This window comes from Dipodomys ordii, unplaced genomic scaffold (genome assembly GCF_000151885.1).
Source record: "Dipodomys ordii isolate 6190 unplaced genomic scaffold, Dord_2.0 Scaffold20, whole genome shotgun sequence".
NCBI lineage: Eukaryota > Metazoa > Chordata > Mammalia > Rodentia > Heteromyidae > Dipodomys > Dipodomys ordii.
The window spans coordinates 3,130,560-3,149,525 of record NW_012267236.1 but is presented as its reverse complement, the minus strand read 5'-3'; the positions used below and the strand labels follow the sequence as shown (position 1 = coordinate 3,149,525).

Genomic DNA, 18,966 nt, shown 5'->3' with positions numbered 1-18,966 from the left:
TCTATTTATGTAAGCTTATACCTTCTCTGAATCTTGATTCTTTATTTGACGGGTAATGTGGCAATTAAGTAATTATTAAATATCTATACATTTATATGTCCTTCAGTTAATAAGAATGCATTATGTAATAGATTTAGATGAGGATGATACAAAAGCCATTGTAAGTAGTTTTTTTCTTGCTTATTTGTTTATTTTCAGCAGTGGAAATTGAACTCAGGGCCTTTCACTTGCTAGGTGGATGCTCTACCACTTTGCCCCATACCCCTAGCTCTCTTGTTTTTGTTTTGTGTTGTTTGCTTTTCTGTTTGCTTTATGAGATTTAGTCTTGCTAACTTTACTTATGTTAGTCTTCTCTCTACATCCTGAGTAGCTGAGATTACAGGCATATGTCACTTTACCCAGGAATAGCTTTTGAACTTGTTAGGTTATAAGATAGAATAGCACAAATATTATCTTATGGTGCTAAGAGAAGCTAGAAGGAAGAAATTCTAATTTTGGAGTGCTAGTCTTCATCAGAGGAGGTAGTGAGGAAACATGGAATCCTGGTCTTTGGGTTCTTGCTACTTTTCAAGGGTCTCATGATGTGAAAGATGTACACAAAGGCTGGCTAGGAGAGTAACAAGGGTGATGAAGGAGTTGGTTAGAAAGAGAATTGGGGAGCTGTTTTTGGAATGTGAGAAATACCAAGCTTCAGTTGTAAAGCGGTGAGGAAATTCCCTGCTAATCAACAGGATCCTACCTGTCACATGGAGAAGTGTTGATCAGGAAGTCTGCCGGCTCCTGCTGATGGGCGACACTCAGTCTACAGACTGTGAGAGTGGATTAGCACTTGATCATGGTCTGCTTTTCTGTTGATGTTGGCCAGGGAATGGGGTGCAATCAAGACAGACTGAAGTCATCTCTCTAACAGGTTATAGAAAGCCAGTCTCTATTCCTAAAAAGAGGGGACACAGGGGAAGTGTAATACGTGCTCAGAGGAATCATGGCAGGATGAAATTGAAGAAGAGACAAAAGCAGCCTGAGAAGCCAATGTGTTGGTTCCAGTAAACAGCGTGAGGGAATGAGTCCACACTGGGCTGGCAAGGTCTGTGGCTATGGAAGAGTGAATAGGTCTAAGGACTAGAAAAGGGACCTTACAATCTGAATGGCATGGATTAATGACGGTGGATTAACAGAAATGAATGGCTGGATGATTGTGTGTGTGTGTGTGTGTGTGTGTGTGTGTGTGTGTGTGTGTGTGTAGAGGGAGAAGAAGGGGGTGGGTTGAGCAATCCATGGAATATCTCAACAGAGTTATCCTTTATGCATTCATGGTTACAAAATCAGGTTTTTGATAAAATATTCAGTCAGGTTGTCTATTTTAGAAGCAGGAAAGAGGTGATAATTGAAGCCAGGAGGGAGGACGTGAGTAGAACAGGAGAGAGAGCTTTCTGGAAGGTAATAGGAAGAAGAAGGGAAACAGTGAAGATGTAGCTTGATGAACACTTTTAATGAAGTGCTGGTATGAACTCTCACACTGGTGGGTAAATGTAAAGACTCTTCACTATACTAATCATTCAATTGGCCTGAGCCATGGTGAACAGATCTGGTTCTTTCTTGTGGTCCAGGGGACAGGAGTGAATACAGGATATGTTAGGAACCTCTGAGTCCTTTTTGGAAACCACAGTTCTTGTTGCTGTGGCTGCCTGCCACTGTCAGAGACCTGGAGTAGATGCGAGGTTAATGGAGGCCCTGATAACTGCTTTCAAATAGTCCAGTTTAATGTGTGCATGTTATCATAATCCAGCTGTGACACCTATGATTTAATCTGCAGAAAGGGTGGCTGTGGGACACATGAAGCTTGAGTCCTCGTTTGGGGCTCGTGTGACCTTGTCAAAGATCAGATATTAACTTCTGAGCCAAGGCCATTGCTTGAAGGGTTTGCCTGTGAGCCCCAGGAAAATGGATTGGAGCATGTGTGAACACCAGGACTGCAGCAAAGTCAAAGGATTACCATTGTAGTAACAGCACTGTAGGCTTATGTTAAAAGATTATCCAGGCTGCATCTAATGTCCTATGATATCTCTTGGTCTAAGCGTGTAGTTTATTAAATAATAACAATACAGTGTGGGAAGCAAAATAGTTCCTACTTTAATTTCTACTTTAAATTCTTCTCTCCCTCTTTTCCTACTTCCCTTTTCTCCTTCCTTTCTGTTCCCTTTCTCCCCTCTCCATCTTTTCCTCCCTACTTCCCACTGTCTCAAATACAACCTGCAGGAAATACCTTCACTGGATCAAGAGAAAACCAAACTCGAGCCTGGGCAACCCCAGCTCTCTCCAGGCATTTCAACTATTCACCTGCACCCACAATATCCAGGTAACTTGTGTTGCTCTGTGTTGTTTATAAGAGTATTCTTAATGAAAGCATAAGATGAGATTTGTGTGTGTGTGTGTGTGTGTGTGTGTATGTGTGTGGTTGATAGTATTTAATAGATAATTAGAATTTGCAATTGAATTATGAATAGCACACACACTTTAGTAAGTTCCCATACTGCCTTGTGGTGCCATAAAAAGGTACTTAGAAAGTACTACAAGCATTCCAGTGGGAAAGGCAAGGTTTCTACTGTCTTCTGTGACCAAGAGTAATAACAATTATTTGAACTTCGAAAGTCACTTTTTTGCTGAATGGTCATTTTTCTTAAATTTTTGAGTTGCAGTATAATGTTCTTGCTAAATATTGAAACCAGTGCCATGAATTAATACCATAAGCTTTCAAGATCTATTGTAGTTCTTTATATCCACGAACTAGTATGATATGTGATTCGACTAAGTTATGCTTGCACTGTGAAATTAGATTTCAGAGTATGTAAAAGGCTTTAATTTTTCCTTTTATCCCCTACTTCCTCATGCAGTAGTAATTGAAAAGACATCTCCCCCAGTGCCTGTGGAAATCGCCCCTGAAGCTTCTACTTCAAGTGCCAGCCAAGTGATCGCGCCTACTCAAGTAACAGGTCGGTATGGTATTTGCCACGCTCTCTGTGCTGGGGAAAAGGGTCTGTACCTCACTTAGAATCTAATATAATAAGATGGCTCATGACAGAGCTGGTCATAATAACAAATATTTGGAAATAATAAAAATATTACTAGAAGGAAAAGTATGCATAAATGAATTATATAATGCAGTAGAATATAACATAGCTATTAATGTTCAAAAGAATATTTAATGTCACAAAGATATGTTTGAGGCCTAATGTTGATTAAGAACTAGAGAACACAAGGTAATAATAACCAGTCATGGGGATGGAACTCAAGGCCTGAGCACTATCCCTGAGCTCTTTCACTCAAGGCTAGTACTCTTCCACTTTGAGCCACGGCACCACTTCTGGTTTTGGAATGATTAATTGGAGATAAGAGTCTCATAGACTTTCCTTCTTGGGCTGGGTTTAAACCCAATCCTCCTGAGTAGCTAGGATTATAAGCGTGAGCCACTAGCACCCTGCTTCCAATTATATTTTTAAATGTCTACAAATAGTGAAAATGAGACAGTAAGAAAATGCATCAAAGTGTTCAACTATTTACCAGTTAATATGATTGTGGGGAATCTTTATGGTTTCCTTAAAGAGAGCTAGGTTTCAGACCTACAGAAAATCAGGGCTAAAGTCTGTTATCATATGTTCAAATGATGTTGAATTCCTTCCTTCCTTCCTTCCTTCCTTCCTTCCTTCCTTCCTTCCTTCTTTCCTTCTTCCCCTCCCTCCCTCCTCCTTCCCTCCCTCCCTCCCTCTTTTCCTCCCATTGTCTCTCTCTCTTTCCCTTACTTCCTTTGCTTCCTTCATCAGCATTTACAGATACTCTTCCTCTAATGAAAGACTCTTTCAGAAAGAATACATAGGGGAGAAAATTGGAAATAGGGTTTGACTTAAAGAGGTTGCAGCTTTAGAACTACTTTATGTGATGGACATTAGCTGAGGACTACTGCTGTGTATCAAATAGAATTTTATTCAAAATGTACAGGTTCCCATTGGTTTTATGTGAGGGTCAGACACAAAGACTTAATCTTGACTAGTTCTCTCAGAAACATTACATGGGACTGGGAAGGTGGCTCAGTGGTAGAGTGCTTGCTTTGCATGCATGAGGCTTGGGTTTGAATCCTCAGCACCACATAAACAGAAAAAGCTGGAAGTGGTGCTGTGGCTCAAGTGGTAGAGCGCTAGCCTTGAGCTGAAGAGCTGAGGGACAGGGTTCAGGCCCAGAGTTCAAGTTATGTGGTGTTAATCCCCTCTGTAATACAGAGGAAATAAATATTACTTGTTACTCTTATTTCCCTATTATATTTAAAGAAAATGATGGAATACTAAGAGCCTAAAATAAGCACAATTGGCTGACAATTGCTAACTGATGATAGATATCTTCATAACCAATGTGAGATTGGAAGTAGCCCTTTTAAGCTTTAGCCAAATACCTTTGACATGCAATAATTAGATAGTGAGCTACAGATACCCTTGATATGCAATAATTAGACAATGAGCTACAAATACCCTTGACATGCAATAATTAGACAGAGAGCTACAAATACCCTTGACATGCAATAATTAGACAGTGAGCTACAGATTTGTAGTTCATCAGAGTAATACATCTCTCTCCTAACTGCTCACTTGGCTTGCCACATTACTGGCATATTATCCAAATAAATTATACATTTCAGCATATGAATTCTTGATTTAGCATAGTGTCTTAATAGCTAAAAGATAGGGTTGAAAAAAACACCTTTATTTTTTGGCAAATGTTTATAAAGTGGAAACATCTGTAACATCTGTGTCAATTATTGGGGGACAATTTATGCTCTTTGTGGGGGCAGTTAGGAAAGCCAGAGCATTTCTGTAAACCTTTCCATGAGTTGATGGTCGATGGTTGCTCCAGCTCTTCTGGAACTTTCTCCATGGCTTTTACAGACAGGCCAGAAATCATTCTTTGTCTTCCATGACTGCCTTATGGAAACCTCTCTAATTATCATGGCCCAAACATTTTCAGAACTAGTTGCTTATCCAATTTTTCCAGAACTCAGAATTGACCCCTTGTCCCTGAAGTATTATTTCTAGGCTCATGACAGTCTCAAAACACGATGCATGGGGTAGAAAAACAAACCTGCATTAAATGTAAAGTCATCATGCTTTGCTGTTGATTGTCAGACTTGATTTTACGCTCATTCATTCATTCATTCACTCCGTAATTACATGATGAAGAAACATGGTCAACAGGCGTATCTTCATTTTGCTAAGGGCTTTCTTTTCCATTTAGTTTTAGAAAATAAAGATATCAAACTGTTAAATTCACTTTTGGCTTTCGTGTTGGAATAGATAATTTTTGGTTTTCCACTGGCTTTTGACTATGGCTGTTTTGCCAAATTCCAAGTGAACTCTGTCAAAAGGGAAAGAGGGTTCTTGATGTGCCTAGGGGAAATTGTCTCAGGGTGCATGTAGTAAGAAAGGGTAAATCATCCTGTGAGCCAAGAGGCCTATGAGTAGGCATTATGGGGGAGGTGTGAAAAGGTCTCATGGAAGCCCCTGGTTTGATAGACTATTGGATGCTTTCCATTTGAGCCACCTTCCAGTCCTTGAAAAACTTAACATACATTGCCTGTCCTAACAACAACAACAACAAAATGGAAAGAGCAAAAAATGTTTCTTTAGGATTTTCTTTTCTGTGTACTTGACGTTGTGCTTGGGAATGAAAACCTTATAGGAAAAGAGGGAAAAGCTGAGAGATCTGTTTCTAAAGTTTTAAAAGATGAGTACTAATAACTTGGTTCTTTTTACCTTAATTGAAATAACGATGCTCCATTTGATGACTAGGTATCAGAAAGTGGTGTTCTGGCTACTTCTGTCTTCCTACTAGGGTAAATCTTGCAAGGCAAGTGTGTGTATGTAGCTCATCGCTGTGCAAAATGAGAGAACCACTGGAGAAATGAAGCATGGTTTAAAACCTGCCCCTTCCATACTGATGTCACTCTAGTGGGTCAACCCAACACCTCCCTTTATGGGTTTAAAGCCTTGCCAGCTAGGGGCAATGCTGTTCATTTCTGTGGAGATGCCTATGTAGGAGATAATCAACTACAATTCCTCACCATTTTTCATCAAGAATTAAGGTTCTAGATCTGAAAGAAAGCCCTTGTTATGCATTTATATTCCTCCCACTAAAAAGAGTTATAATTCTTGAGTATTATGTTGCAGTCAACTTTCCAAAAAACAAGCCAAATACATGAGTAAACTGTAACATAGGAATGTATCTTGAGTTAAGCAACACATTTTTGACGACTTCTAATCCATCCTATTTACATCATAAAGCTGGTCTGTGAAACAGCAAATATTTAGAGATGAAGAAATTGTCTTGTGTGGAGGAAGTAGTGTGACTGCTCATCGACCTCACAGAAGACTAGATTAAAAGCCTTTGATTTGTTCCTATCCTAGCCCCTAGATAGAACTTCACCTTCTAACAAATCCATCTTCCTTTTGCAAATATAATCAAAATGACAGAGGAAAGTATATTGAAAAGTTAGCCATTACAAAGAAAACCAGGAAATCTAAATTTCAATTTAAAGACCTATTTACTTATAAGGAAGATAGAGATATGTATCTCTGTATCTCTTCCTTGCATTTGTGTGTGTATGCACAAGCATGCATGTGCATGTGCTGGTCCTGGGGCTTGAACTAAGGGCCCAGACACTGTCTCTTAGCTCTTTTGCTCTATCACTTGAACCACAGTTCCATTGCTGGCTTTTGATAGTTAATTGGTGATTAGAGTCTCATGGACTTTTCTGCCTGGGCCTACTTCTAACTATAATTCTAAAACCTCAGCCTCCTGAATAGCCAGGCTTATAGGCATGAGCAACCAGTACTTAGCTAAGATACATTTCTTACACTATTCTACTATGAACTTCCTACAGAAAAGACAGTTACTACCTAAGAGTCTAAGAACATAATCTAGTAAGAGCTTTCTCTCTCTCTCTGTCTTGCTCTGTCTCTCAGTAGCTAGATAGAGTTAGATAGATGATATAGATATATAATATTAAAAATAATATTTTTAAGGGAGCCTTTTCTGGTTGCAGAAATACTAGTACATGCTCATTATAGAGAGTTGGGGGAATGCTATAAACATCTTTTTTTGAATATTTTTATTGTCTTTAAATAGTTGTATAAAGGAGTTACCACGAATACAGTGCATCTTGATCATGTCATCCACATTCTTACCCATCCCTCTTAACTCAGAACTTCCCTTACTTACCTTAATTTTAGGCTATGTATTGAGTCTTTTGCCAATTAACAGAGCAGTTTATATGTACAATGCATCTTGATCCGTGTCACCACTTCCACGTCTTTATCTCCCTTTGACCCACCCCTTCCTTCCCTTCTATGTCTCAATTTCTCAATTTTGTAGTACCTACAGTGAATTCTCGCTTGCATTCTTCCCCTCTCCCCCTTCCTTCTTCCACTCTGTCCTCTTGGCTCTTATCCACTCTTATCCACCCTTGCCTCTTGCAAGTACCCATTTACTGGTACTTATCTTGCTGGGCTTTGACTTGATCTTTTTAAAGAAATACTATTTGTGCTCTCCGGAGAGTCTACTACACTTCCATTAATTCATTTGTAACCCCTTGTTTACCACCAGTATGCTTATTTGTAGATTCCTAGGCATATTGTAGTTACCACAAATGAGGGAAACCATGTGACCTATGTTTCTCTGGGTCTGGCATACTTGGCTAGAAAAATTTAAAAATAAGGAAAAATAAGAATAAGAAAATGCCAACCCTTAAATAGCAAAGTTGAGATTGATTTCCTTCCATTCTTCTTCCCTGTGTATATTATTGTGTGACTGAAGTCATAAGCTATCCTATAGTGTTTTACCCAGCTCTTGTTTTTTTTTTTTTTTTTTAGCAAATAAACAGTTCTCTCTAATTTATGCTGTAATGCGTTGCCTTTTGTTACTAGGGCAGTCCCTTAACACTCAGGTTAATCATCTGTGTTTTCAGTCTTTTGAATTGTTTTTTTTTTCTAGAATTTGATAGTATATTGTAAACAATTTTATTTTTGTCAGTCGTGGGACTTGAACTCAGAGCCTGGGTGCTGTCTCTGAGCTCTTTTTGTGCAAGGCTAGTGCTCTACCACTTTGTGCCACAGTGCCACTTCCAGTAGTATTTTCTAATGTTCCTGTACAAGGGTTTGTACTCAAGGCCTGTAGCTCTTGTTCAGCTTGACTGTTCAGATCGCACTCTACCACTTGCGCCCCATCTCCAGTCCAGCTTTTGGCTGGTTATTTTGGAAATGGAGTCCCTGGAAATGTTCAGTCCAGGTAAGCTTTGCCATGCAGTCCTCCGGTTCTCAGCCTCCTCAGGAGCTAGAATTGATTTGATGAGGCATGAGGGAGCCCTGGGGGAGAATTTGCATATGAAACCTTAAAACTTCTAGCACAGGAAATACTATATTGAAAAGTGAAGAATATGGCGTTGGTTTTGGAGAGGAGCTTTGGCCCCAAGTTATGTTACCTTTGCTAAGGGTTGCTGAAAGGAGAACGACCCCCTCCCCGCCCCCCAGGGTTCAAGCAGAAGAGAGTTTATTAGGGAGAACCAAAGCACTGGCCCCCACAGGATGGATGTGGGGTGGGGGGGTGCAGGGAGGGATGGAAGGAGAGAGGGGGGGTGGGAAAAGAGGGGGAAGGGGGACAGAGAGAGATCGTGGGACTATGGCTGGGAGAGCTTATATAGGGGAGGAAAGGGGGAGGAGTGTGGCCAGGGAGGGGGTGTGGCCTGGGAGGGGGTGTGGCTTCAGCAGATGTAGAAATGAACCTAGAGGTTGCAGAAGTGACCTCAGAGCCTGGAAAATCGTCCACTGCCCCCAGGCATGCCAGTTGCTTGGGATAGAGGTGCTGGGCAGAAACTTCTAGAGAAGAGCCTCACGCAAGCACACAGGGAGAGAGAGCAAAGGGAAAAGTACATTTGTCCTCGCGGACCTAACAATCTTCTTGGGGGATCTCTGTTAAAGCAGTCTTTCACATCCCCCTCTGCGGGGTTCGTGGCGGGTTGTCAGTGGCAGTTGCTTACCTGTTTTCTCCTTCTAATAAAGCTGTGTTCCCTGTCTGTCTTGCTTGGAGGCCCCAATCTATTCACCCTCGGGTTCTTTCATCTCTCTCAGTCCTGGTTTCTGAATGATCACAAAGAGTCAGTATCCTCAGCTCTTACAGATAAAATATACTGTTTCTTTATCATTATTCTTTTGGAGGTGGGAGGTGGGGGGGATATTTACTGGTGTTTGCAAGGTTTTGATCAAGTTCAAATCACAGTACCACCCCAAAAATATAAAACCACCAAACAAAACCCAGTTGATACCATTTTCAGCGTAGCCTCCTTATGTGTTTCTACTACAATTCATCTCAGAAACTATCCCATTAGGGACCATTGATGACCTTAGGGACTGTCTAATCAATCATAAAGCAATCATCAGACATTGTAGTCAATTTCATAGTCATATTTGTCTTTTTAAATGCATACCTAGCGGTAATTTACTTGGCTAGCTAGGAAACACAAAGTAACTGTCTTTAATAGCAAGAAAATCTTTATGTTCACCTCTGGGTTTCTCAGATTACTTTTGCTTCCTTTTAAAGAAATCAATGAGTGCACTGTGAACCCTGACATCTGTGGAGCAGGCCACTGCATTAACCTGCCTGTGAGGTATACCTGCATTTGCTATGAGGGCTACAAGTTCAGTGAGCAGCAGAGGAAATGCGTTGGTAAGATACATTGTTCTTTCATGCTTATAGTGAGGTTTGAACTCCAGGCTTTGTGCACACCCCGTTTGCTTGTTCAGCTAATGCTCTACCACTTGAGCCACACTGCCAACCTGGATTTTTTTTTCTGGTGAGTTGGAGATCAAGTCTCATAGACTTGTCTACCTTGGCTGGCTTTGAACAAAGATCCTTCAGATCTCAGCCTCCTAGTAGCTAGAATTACAGCTGTGAGCCACTAGTGGTAAGATACAATTTTGATATCCATACTATTAAATACAAAATGTTTGTATGCTTAGATCATTTTTTTCTTAAACTAGTTTAAGTATTTTCAGGGAATATATGATTGTTTACTTTTAAAAGTTTTTTTTTTTTACTATTTGGAGCTAAGGTAACTCAAGAAATGTTTTCCAAATATCTGGGATTCTCATACTTCAATGTGCAAATACTCTATCTATTTGCTTTATGCAAATCACTCACATAAAGGCAGAATCATTTACCAAAAGTTTTTAGATATAGTAAATGAATTACAAGCTGCAACAATAGGTATCAATATGTACTGTACAAAACAAAATTATTACCTATAGGTGCTGTAACAAAGAATTCATCTAGGTATATAAAATAAGATTTCTAAGAGATTTCTAGATGGAAGATCTCTATATGCTAGCATGGAACTATGAATGCATTTATAAATAAGGGATCTTAGACTTTATTTTTTTTGGAAGGAGGGAAAGTATCTCAGAGAGTAACGGAATTAAGTAAATAATTTTAATTATTTAATCTTTCTGTGAAAATTCAGTACTAAGATTTAAGACATTGGTAAAATAGTAGCAATTAATATGTGTGTGACAATTAATTGTGTGTATTTATGGGAATGGGTGGCTGAAGCAGCATCCACACTGCTATTTCTGCTTCATTTGCATATACTCACCTTTAGCTGCTAAGGTATTAAGTAGAAAAGGCCACAGAGATGACCTGATCCAGCCCCTCCCCTGCCCACTGTGTGTGCATAGTGGAAGAGTCCCTGAGGTCCTTCAATCAATGAATCACCAAGTGCTTGGATGAGCCCACTGAGAAACTCAGCTCTTTGAAATATCAGCTCTTGGTGAAGCCCCATCATCCTGGGTTATTTTAGCTTTAGCTTTTACAGCTCTACACAATAAGCCTCTTTCCTCTTTCTACTAATAGTCCTTCAGCTTGGTGGGGGTGATAGGTAGGTCTTGTCTCCTTTTCCTATTCTCCTCAGTTAGAAAGGTTTGTCTTTATAAAAGGGAGCCTGAGTTTTTGTTGCATACTACTAATCTTTTCCCACACACTTTTGTTCACAGATATTGATGAATGTGCTCAGGTGCAACACCTCTGCTCCCAGGGACGCTGTGAAAACACCGAAGGAAGTTTCTTGTGTATTTGCCCAGCAGGATTTATGGCCAGTGAGGCGGGTACTAACTGCATAGGTAAAGGCAGTATTCTTCCTGATATATGCATGCTCAGATCTGGTGTTTCCATCCTGAGGACCCCATCAAGCTCATGGCCTACTCAGAGAACCCAGCCATGTTTAAACACCTATTCTGACATAGCAGTTGATTAGGCACTGGGAAATAGAAAACGGATATTTTTCTAGCCAATACTTTCTTTTTGATGGTATTCGGTTTGCTGGGCAGGTGCTCTGCCCCTGGAATCACGCCCCGCATTCCTTTTTGCTTTGGTTATTTTTGAGATGGGGTCTCAAGTTTATGCCTAGGTCTGCCCAGATGGAGGTCTTCTTATTTCTACTTTCCACATAGCTGGGATAACAGGCATGTATCCCTGTGTCCAGCTTTTTAATCGGCTGAGATAGGATCTCAGGAAAGGTTTTTTCTAAGCTGATCTTCAACTGTGATTCTCCCAATCCAGTCCTACCTTCTAAATTGCTTAGATTACAGTCATAAGCCACTGAATCCAGCTTTCCAACATTTCTGAAGGAGGATTGAAGACAAGAGTGAAATATGATTCTTCCCCACCTCATGAATCAAAACTATATTAATTTTGGCATATACCAAACATATCAAAGGGATGATGGCAAAATCAATCACATTTTATATTATTTTTTGTGCCATACTGGCCTTGAGCTCAGGGCCTGAACACTGTCCCTTAGCTGTTTTGTTCAGAGCTGGTACTTTCCCACTTAAGTCCTAGCTCCACTGCTGGGCTTTTGGAAGTTAATTAGAGAGAAGAGTCCAGGCTGGTTTCGAACCACAATCCTCAGATCTTAGTAGCCAGGATGACAGGTGGGAGCCTCTGGCTCCTGTCTCCCGTTTACTTCTTTATTGCATTTGAATGAAGCAAAGAGAGATGTGAGATGATTCCTTGGGGGAGTAAACCTGGACACTGTTTTCTTCTTCACGCAGATGTGGATGAGTGTCTAAGGGCCGATGTGTGTGGGGACGGCCACTGTGTGAACACCATGGGGGCCTTCCGGTGTGAATACTGCGACAGCGGCTACCGGATGACCAGGAGGGGTCGTTGTGAGGGTAAGTGTGCTAGAGGACTGGGAGATGGTGGTGTCCCCCATGGTGAGCACACGGGATGGTGGAATGCAAGGATGGTGAAAGCCTGTGGGCGCATCCTCACTCCTCCAGCTGTCTAGATTCACAGACTTGGCCTACTTTTCTGGAGCTCTGTCTAGATTTTGTTCCATCATGGTCTTCTTGTCACTTCACTATCTGTCTCTGCTGGTATTTTTAGTGGAGATCACCATAGAGCAGTTAATTGTTTAGCATCTAGTATAACCCAGACTTCATTAGGGTACCTGGTTGGTTTGGTGCTTCTCAAACACAGAGCAGGTGTGACCACTGCTCATTTTATATTTTTTTTAACCTTTCCACTTTGGTGCATTTCTTTGTCTCAACTGCCTCCTTTGACATGTGTTCTGAGACTTTTTTTGTTGTTTTATTGTGTAGACTCCATTTAGAAAGAATGCCTGACGAATTCTTAGTACTGGATAAAATGCTTTCATTACTCACCCAAACCAGGCGATCGTGCTCATGGCCAGGATTATTTCCTAATTAATGTTCCTGTTCCTGTAGTTGCTTGTCCAAGTTCTTTGTGAAAGCATCATGGTACTTTTTGTGTGTATGTGTTCCTGAATTTGTATATCAGCTTCAGCCAAGGGCACAGGGAGCACTGGGAGTAGTTTGGAGTTGTGAGGAGAATGTGGAGGGGGTCCAGGGTTCCCTGTCTGGCTGCCTGCAGACCTATCTCTTGTCTTCTGTAGCCTGGTGTCTCAAACTAAGAAAGGCCAGACTCAGTGGGCCTGCCTCATCTCAGCTGTCGCTTGGCTTCTTTTTCTTCACAGTTCTGATGACCCAGGCTTGGAGTAAAAGCTAATTAGATTTTTTTTTTTTGGTAGTCCATCCCTTCCTCTCCTGCCTCAGCCCCTTGGGTTCTAAGCTAGAGACAAGTGGGACGGTTTCAGGCTACTGGATGTCTGATCAAGTCAGATCAGAAGAGAGTGTTCATGCTCTCCTGAGGACTAAGGGACCATGGGACAAGGTCCAGCATGTACCCACTGTCCTCTTCCGCTGGATTCTCCCTGTGCTGTAGGGTGGCTTGGGCCAATAAGGACTGGAATCACCTGACAGCCCTTATACCTGATCCAGGTATACTTCTGAGTCCTTGTGAACCCCCATCACCTGGAACATGGCAGCCATGTCATTACCTTGTAGGACTGTCATGAACATAAATGTGAATGGCACTATCTGCTGTGGCACCCATCACTTTGTTCTCAAATTTTAGTTATTGCTGCCATTGTTGGGTTTTGTTTTGTTTTTTAAGACAGAATCTCATTATGTAGCCCAAGATGGCCTCAAACTTGCCACCTACAGCTTGGATTACAGGCAGGTACCACCATGCCTGGCCCAAGTTTAGGGTTTTGTGTGTTTATGTGTGCATGCACTGCTCCTGGGGCTTGAACTCAAGACCTGGGTATCTTCCCTTAGCTTTTCTGCTGAAGGCTGGCACTCTATCGTTTGATCCATGCTCCACTTCCGGTTTTTGGTGGTTAGAAATGAGTCTCATGGACTTTCCTGCCTGGGCTGGCTTTGAAGTGTGATCCTCAGATCTCACCTTTCTGAGTAGCTAGGATTACAAGGATTATAGATGTAAGCCCACCAGTGCCCTGCTAAGTTCTAGTTTGTTTTGTTTGTTTTTATACTTTTCCCTTCTCACTTTTTTTGGTTTGTGTATAAAGCTTTTTAGTCCTTTAGACCTATGGAGGAGAGTGCCAGAAACATAAAAGGGTGCTGAATTTGAGCATGTCGATACAAAGAAATCAGATCCTAAATGATAGTATATATTATTAAAGATAGAAACCTCTAGACAAGAAATTGTAAAATTCTATTGTGAAAACTGGTAGCCTATCCAATAATACACACTTATAGAAATTATCCTTAGTTTTCAGAATAAGTAATCCATCATTCTATTCTCATAAAAAATCTTGAAGAGAGGAAGAGCCAAACAATACGACTGTTTTCTAATTTCCTTGTGGACCAGAACCAAAGGGCCCTGGGCTTCTGGCTCACCAAAGATTTTCTCAGCTGTCACTAACGAAAGCTGCATTCAAACATTGCAGGTCTCCAAGGAACCCATTGTAACTTACAGACATTATCTCATACATCCCCCCTGCTGGACTGAGGTGTCGCAAGGCAGTCCCTAACTTACAGGGGACAGGCATAAGTCGCAGGAAACCCAGGGCTGGTATCTTACCTTGCTCATCCTCCTGGCTTATGTGTTGTCCCAACTTGGCTTGGTGACATTCTCTCATTTAACAGTCACATTTCTATCCAGAGGATGCTGGCATGCTCTTTGGAAAAATGAAATCGGTAGACATCTTTTTCTTTTTTGTGGGGGGGGGGAGGACAAGAAGTTCCAGAACATCTGACAGTATGTCATTGTTTATTGGCAGGAATTTTTCAACTGATAGAAAAGAAAAATGAAAATACTGACCTGAAACTTATTTCATTGCTGTTATCTTCAACTTTTTTCATCTTAAACATCTTTTCCCAAATGTCTAATGAAAATGTAATAGGAGATAAGGGTTAACAGTTGATCCAAATGAAAACATAGGATATCTGTGGTTATTTAGTGAAACAATGATATTTTTTTTCTACTTCACTTTTCCATTTATGTGTGGTATTTCAGATGATCTCTGTGCTTTGTGTTCTATGTGGGAAAACTTATACCTGATATCTACAAAACCACTCTTCCAATTGCCTGGCCAATTGTTACCATACAGTTCAAACTGAACTTTCTCCTAGAGAATGCTTTTTCCCATTTTGTTGCTTTTAATCATCCTTTAAAAAAGACTTCAAGTCAGCTATTGTTTATTGAATGGAATTTCAACTTAGGGAGATAAAAATCATTCTGAAAATAGATGGTACTATGGTCAAATAGAATTTTTTAATATGTCTTACCACAGTAAATATAGATATAAATTCTTTGTCTTGTATGTAAGTTTATTGGTTTGGGAGAGGGTAAAGGTAGCACAGACATGGTGGGACAAAGGATGAATTAATGTAGCAGTGATACTCACTAGACACTATGTTGAAAATGAACTATACAACTTGTAGGGGAGGGGGACTAGGAGGGAAAAACTGGGAGAAAACAAGGGAAGAGGTGACATTGTTCAAAATGAAATGTACTCATTACTTGACTTATGTAACTGTAACCCCTCTGTACATCACCTTTACAATAAGTAAAAATTGTATAGGGGGAAAAAAAACCTAAAGTTGACAGTCACTGCTGGTTCACACCTGTAATCCTAGCTACTCAGGAGGCTGAGGTCTGAGGATCATGGTTTGAAGCCAGCTTGGGCAGGAAAATCTGGAAAACTCTTATTTACAAAAGCTGGAAGTCGAGCTGTGGCTCAAGTGGTAGAGTGATAACCTTGAACAAAACAGCTCAGGGACAGCACTTAGGACCTGAGATCAAGCCTCTGACTACCATACACACACACACACACACACACACACACATACACACTCCTAAAGTTGCTGCCATTATTACCTCTGCCACAGCCCCAACATACTTCAGGTGTCTTTCCCCCTGGGATGTTCTTAAAAGCAGCCAGGCTTCCTAAGATTATTCACAGTCTGCTAGAAAACCCGTCACCAAGAAGATAGCTGACATCCATCACCAACCAGGCTTTGTGTTTCTTGCTGGCAAACTATGCCTTTACCTAAAAAGATTTGATCTCCACTGGGCACTGGTGGCTCATGCGTGTAAACCTAGCCACTCAGGAGGCTGAGATCTGAGGATCACAGGTTGAAGCAACCTGGTTGGGAAAGTCTTAATAGACTCTTTTCTCCACTTAACTACCAAAAAAGCCAGAAGAGGAGCTGTGGCTCCAGTGGTTAAGCACTAGCCTTGAGCAAACACAGATCAATGCTCAAGCCCTGAGTTAAAGCCCCAGGGCTGACATAGACCCATAGACACACACACACACACACACACACACACACACACACACACACACACACACACACACACACACACACACAGAGTGGAGAGAGCTGTCACTGCTGGTTGAAGAACTGGGGCAAAGTTCTTCCTTAGAATGTGCATAAAAACTTTAATCCAGGGACAAGCAGCCAGTATACCTGTAATAACCACATCAACGCCATGAATTAAAGTCTAGCCCCAACTTTTCACCCAATTCTTGTTTTCTCAAGTGAAATGTAGGTATCATGTACTTTCTCCAAGTAGTACTTCACTTTGGTTCTCTGGAAAAATGTCCGTGACCTAGCTTTTTGGTCTTTCAGATATTGATGAATGCTTGACACCAAGTACTTGTCCAGATGAGCAGTGTGTGAATTCCCCGGGGTCTTACCAGTGTGTCCCCTGCACGGAAGGCTTCCGAGGCTGGAATGGACAATGTGTTGGTAGGTGCCACAGTGTTCCATCCCTTCCAGATGTCTATTTCTTTTGCATGTCCTATTTCCTGCTTGAGCAGTGCAAGGCCAATTTAGTCCTCTTTTGCAATAAAAAGAAAAAAATTAATTTATAGCAGTCTCAGAAATGCTCTAAGTAATTTTTAATTGTAGAACAAATAAGACAGTGAGTTGGTATCCAAGGTGTGAGATTCTAGAAGGAATAAATAAGTCTCATTGAGTCACATTGTGATCCTTAATATGATTTTCAGTAATCAAAACCAGGTAACATCAGAAGTGCTAAAGGGAGATGCACTGGTTTGCACCCAAACATGTCACGAAGAAGAGCAAGTGCTGTAATGAGAATTCATGATAGATTGCATTGCCCTTAGAAAAAATTCTCGAGTTGAGGATTAAGTGGGGAATAAGGGGAGAATATTTTGGCTGAGAAAACATCGAATGCAAGCAATCAGGGAGGAAGGAAGAAGGTCATAGTCCACAAGTCCAGTGTAGTTGAGCATAGAGAAGCAGGGAAGGATTGCTACACAAAGGGATGGACCCTGGAAAGTCGATTCTTAGAAATGTTGATTTCAGGGGGCTGGGAAGATGGCTCAGTGGTAGAGCGCTTGCCTTGCATGCTCGAGGCCCTGGGTTCGATTCCTCAGCACCACATAAGCAAAAAGAAAAAAGCCGGAAGTGGCGCTGTGGCTCAAGTGGTAGAGCGCTAGCCTTGAGCTGAAGAGCTGAGGGACAGTGCCCAGGCCCAGAGTTCAGGCCCCACGACCAGACCCAAAAAAAAAAAAAAAAAAAAGAAATGTTGATTTCATTCCAGTAACTCAGAAAAGACATTGAGGTATGTTAGAGGATGGGAATAAGTAGGTGGCAGAGCCCCTCTCAACATCAAAGCTATAGACTCATCACCAGGTATAATGGCCCCTGTCCTGACCCCTGTCCCTTCCCCAAGAATGTCTACCAACTTATCTATAGTAACTGTAGGTCTATGGGGAAAAGAAGAAAAGATGTTTTTTCATTAGTTGTTTATTTGATAAGCATTATCTGTGCTAGTCATAAAGTGCCATTGTTTTCAATTTTGCCATTTGGCATGAAAGTCCATAGCTGCCCAGAATTTTGTTTGTGTTCTTCCTTCTACACTGGAAGGCATGATCTTGGAGAAAGGACGCGAGAGTTCTGTTAACTAACTATAGTTTGTAACAACTCAACCTTGATGCATGAAGTTACTAATAGAATGTGACTGACCAGATTGGCAAATGATTGTTCTTCAATTGTAAATAATACTAAATGAGTTCTTACATGTGTGTGCACACACATTTTGTTCCAATGTAGTGGCAGAAGCAGCATCTCACTGAAAAGTAATTTTGCTTTTGACAACCAGCTGGATAGAATCATCAGCACACATAGGACCCCAGGTGCTCAACTCAAACAAAGGCACACATTAAACCCCTTGGTTCCATGCAATCTCTTTGTTTTCTGTGTTGCCAAGGTTGTGAATTTGCATCATAAAGATGTCTCCAATCTGTACATCAAGGCGCTCTTCAGTGGCAGAATTGGCCATCCCAGTTCTTGTTTATATGGAACTTGAAGCTCAAAATTTCTTATGGGGGCTTTGGACATTATTATGAAATAGACTTTCCATCCTATTTTTTTATGGTAATAGAGTTTCAAGTGATTTAAAGCTGATTGTGACCAAAAGCACCTATTACAACATTCCTTTCCTCTGACATTGAGCCAACAAGTGGATTGAATTTTCCTGCTCGATGCTGATCATGCTATTGAATGACTGGCCCCTCTTCTCCCTCCTTTCAACATTTTATTTATCACCTTTGGACTTTGGCCCTTAAAGGACTCTTTAGAAGCTGCCATGTCAAGCTTATCTTGGAGTAGAGCGAGTTGGTAATACAACTTAGCTTTTATTTGTTCATTTCACAAGTTATATGGAGTACCTTCTGTAGACCATGAAAGGGAGCCAAAGAAAGTCCTCTCTCTTTGTGCTGCTGCTCTCGTGCGTTTGGATTAGTGAGGAAACAAGCAAAACTATGGAGGTGATGGTGTTATGAGCTCCATGAAGGCAAAGGAAAGGGCGGTGGGGAGGTGGGGAGGTGGGGAGGTAACTGCCGGTTCTGTGGTGGTCAGGTGTTTTAACAAGGTATCTCTTTCCATCTCTAATAGTTATCTGTCACCAGGTGTGAGCTTTTGTGTCAACTGAGTTCAAGATATTTAACGTTGATCAGTGAGATTGTTTTTCTCTCTCATTTTCAATGGAAAATTCTATAGAAGAGGAACAATTTGA

General features: G+C 41.1%; 1 protein-coding gene across 2 annotated transcripts in view; it reads left to right on the top strand.

Moving 5' to 3' along the window:
* Ltbp1 (latent transforming growth factor beta binding protein 1) overlaps nt 1-18,966 on the top strand; it is a 228,864-nt gene that overhangs the window by 108,597 nt on the left and 101,301 nt on the right. For both annotated transcript variants that reach the window (XM_013013664.1, XM_013013663.1), the window contains exons 10-15: nt 2,257-2,356; nt 2,892-2,990; nt 9,634-9,759; nt 11,082-11,207; nt 12,141-12,263; nt 16,551-16,670. In XM_013013664.1, the coding sequence (XP_012869118.1) occupies nt 2,257-2,356; nt 2,892-2,990; nt 9,634-9,759; nt 11,082-11,207; nt 12,141-12,263; nt 16,551-16,670 (694 nt within the window). The remainder of the gene's footprint in view (nt 1-2,256; nt 2,357-2,891; nt 2,991-9,633; nt 9,760-11,081; nt 11,208-12,140; nt 12,264-16,550; nt 16,671-18,966) is intronic.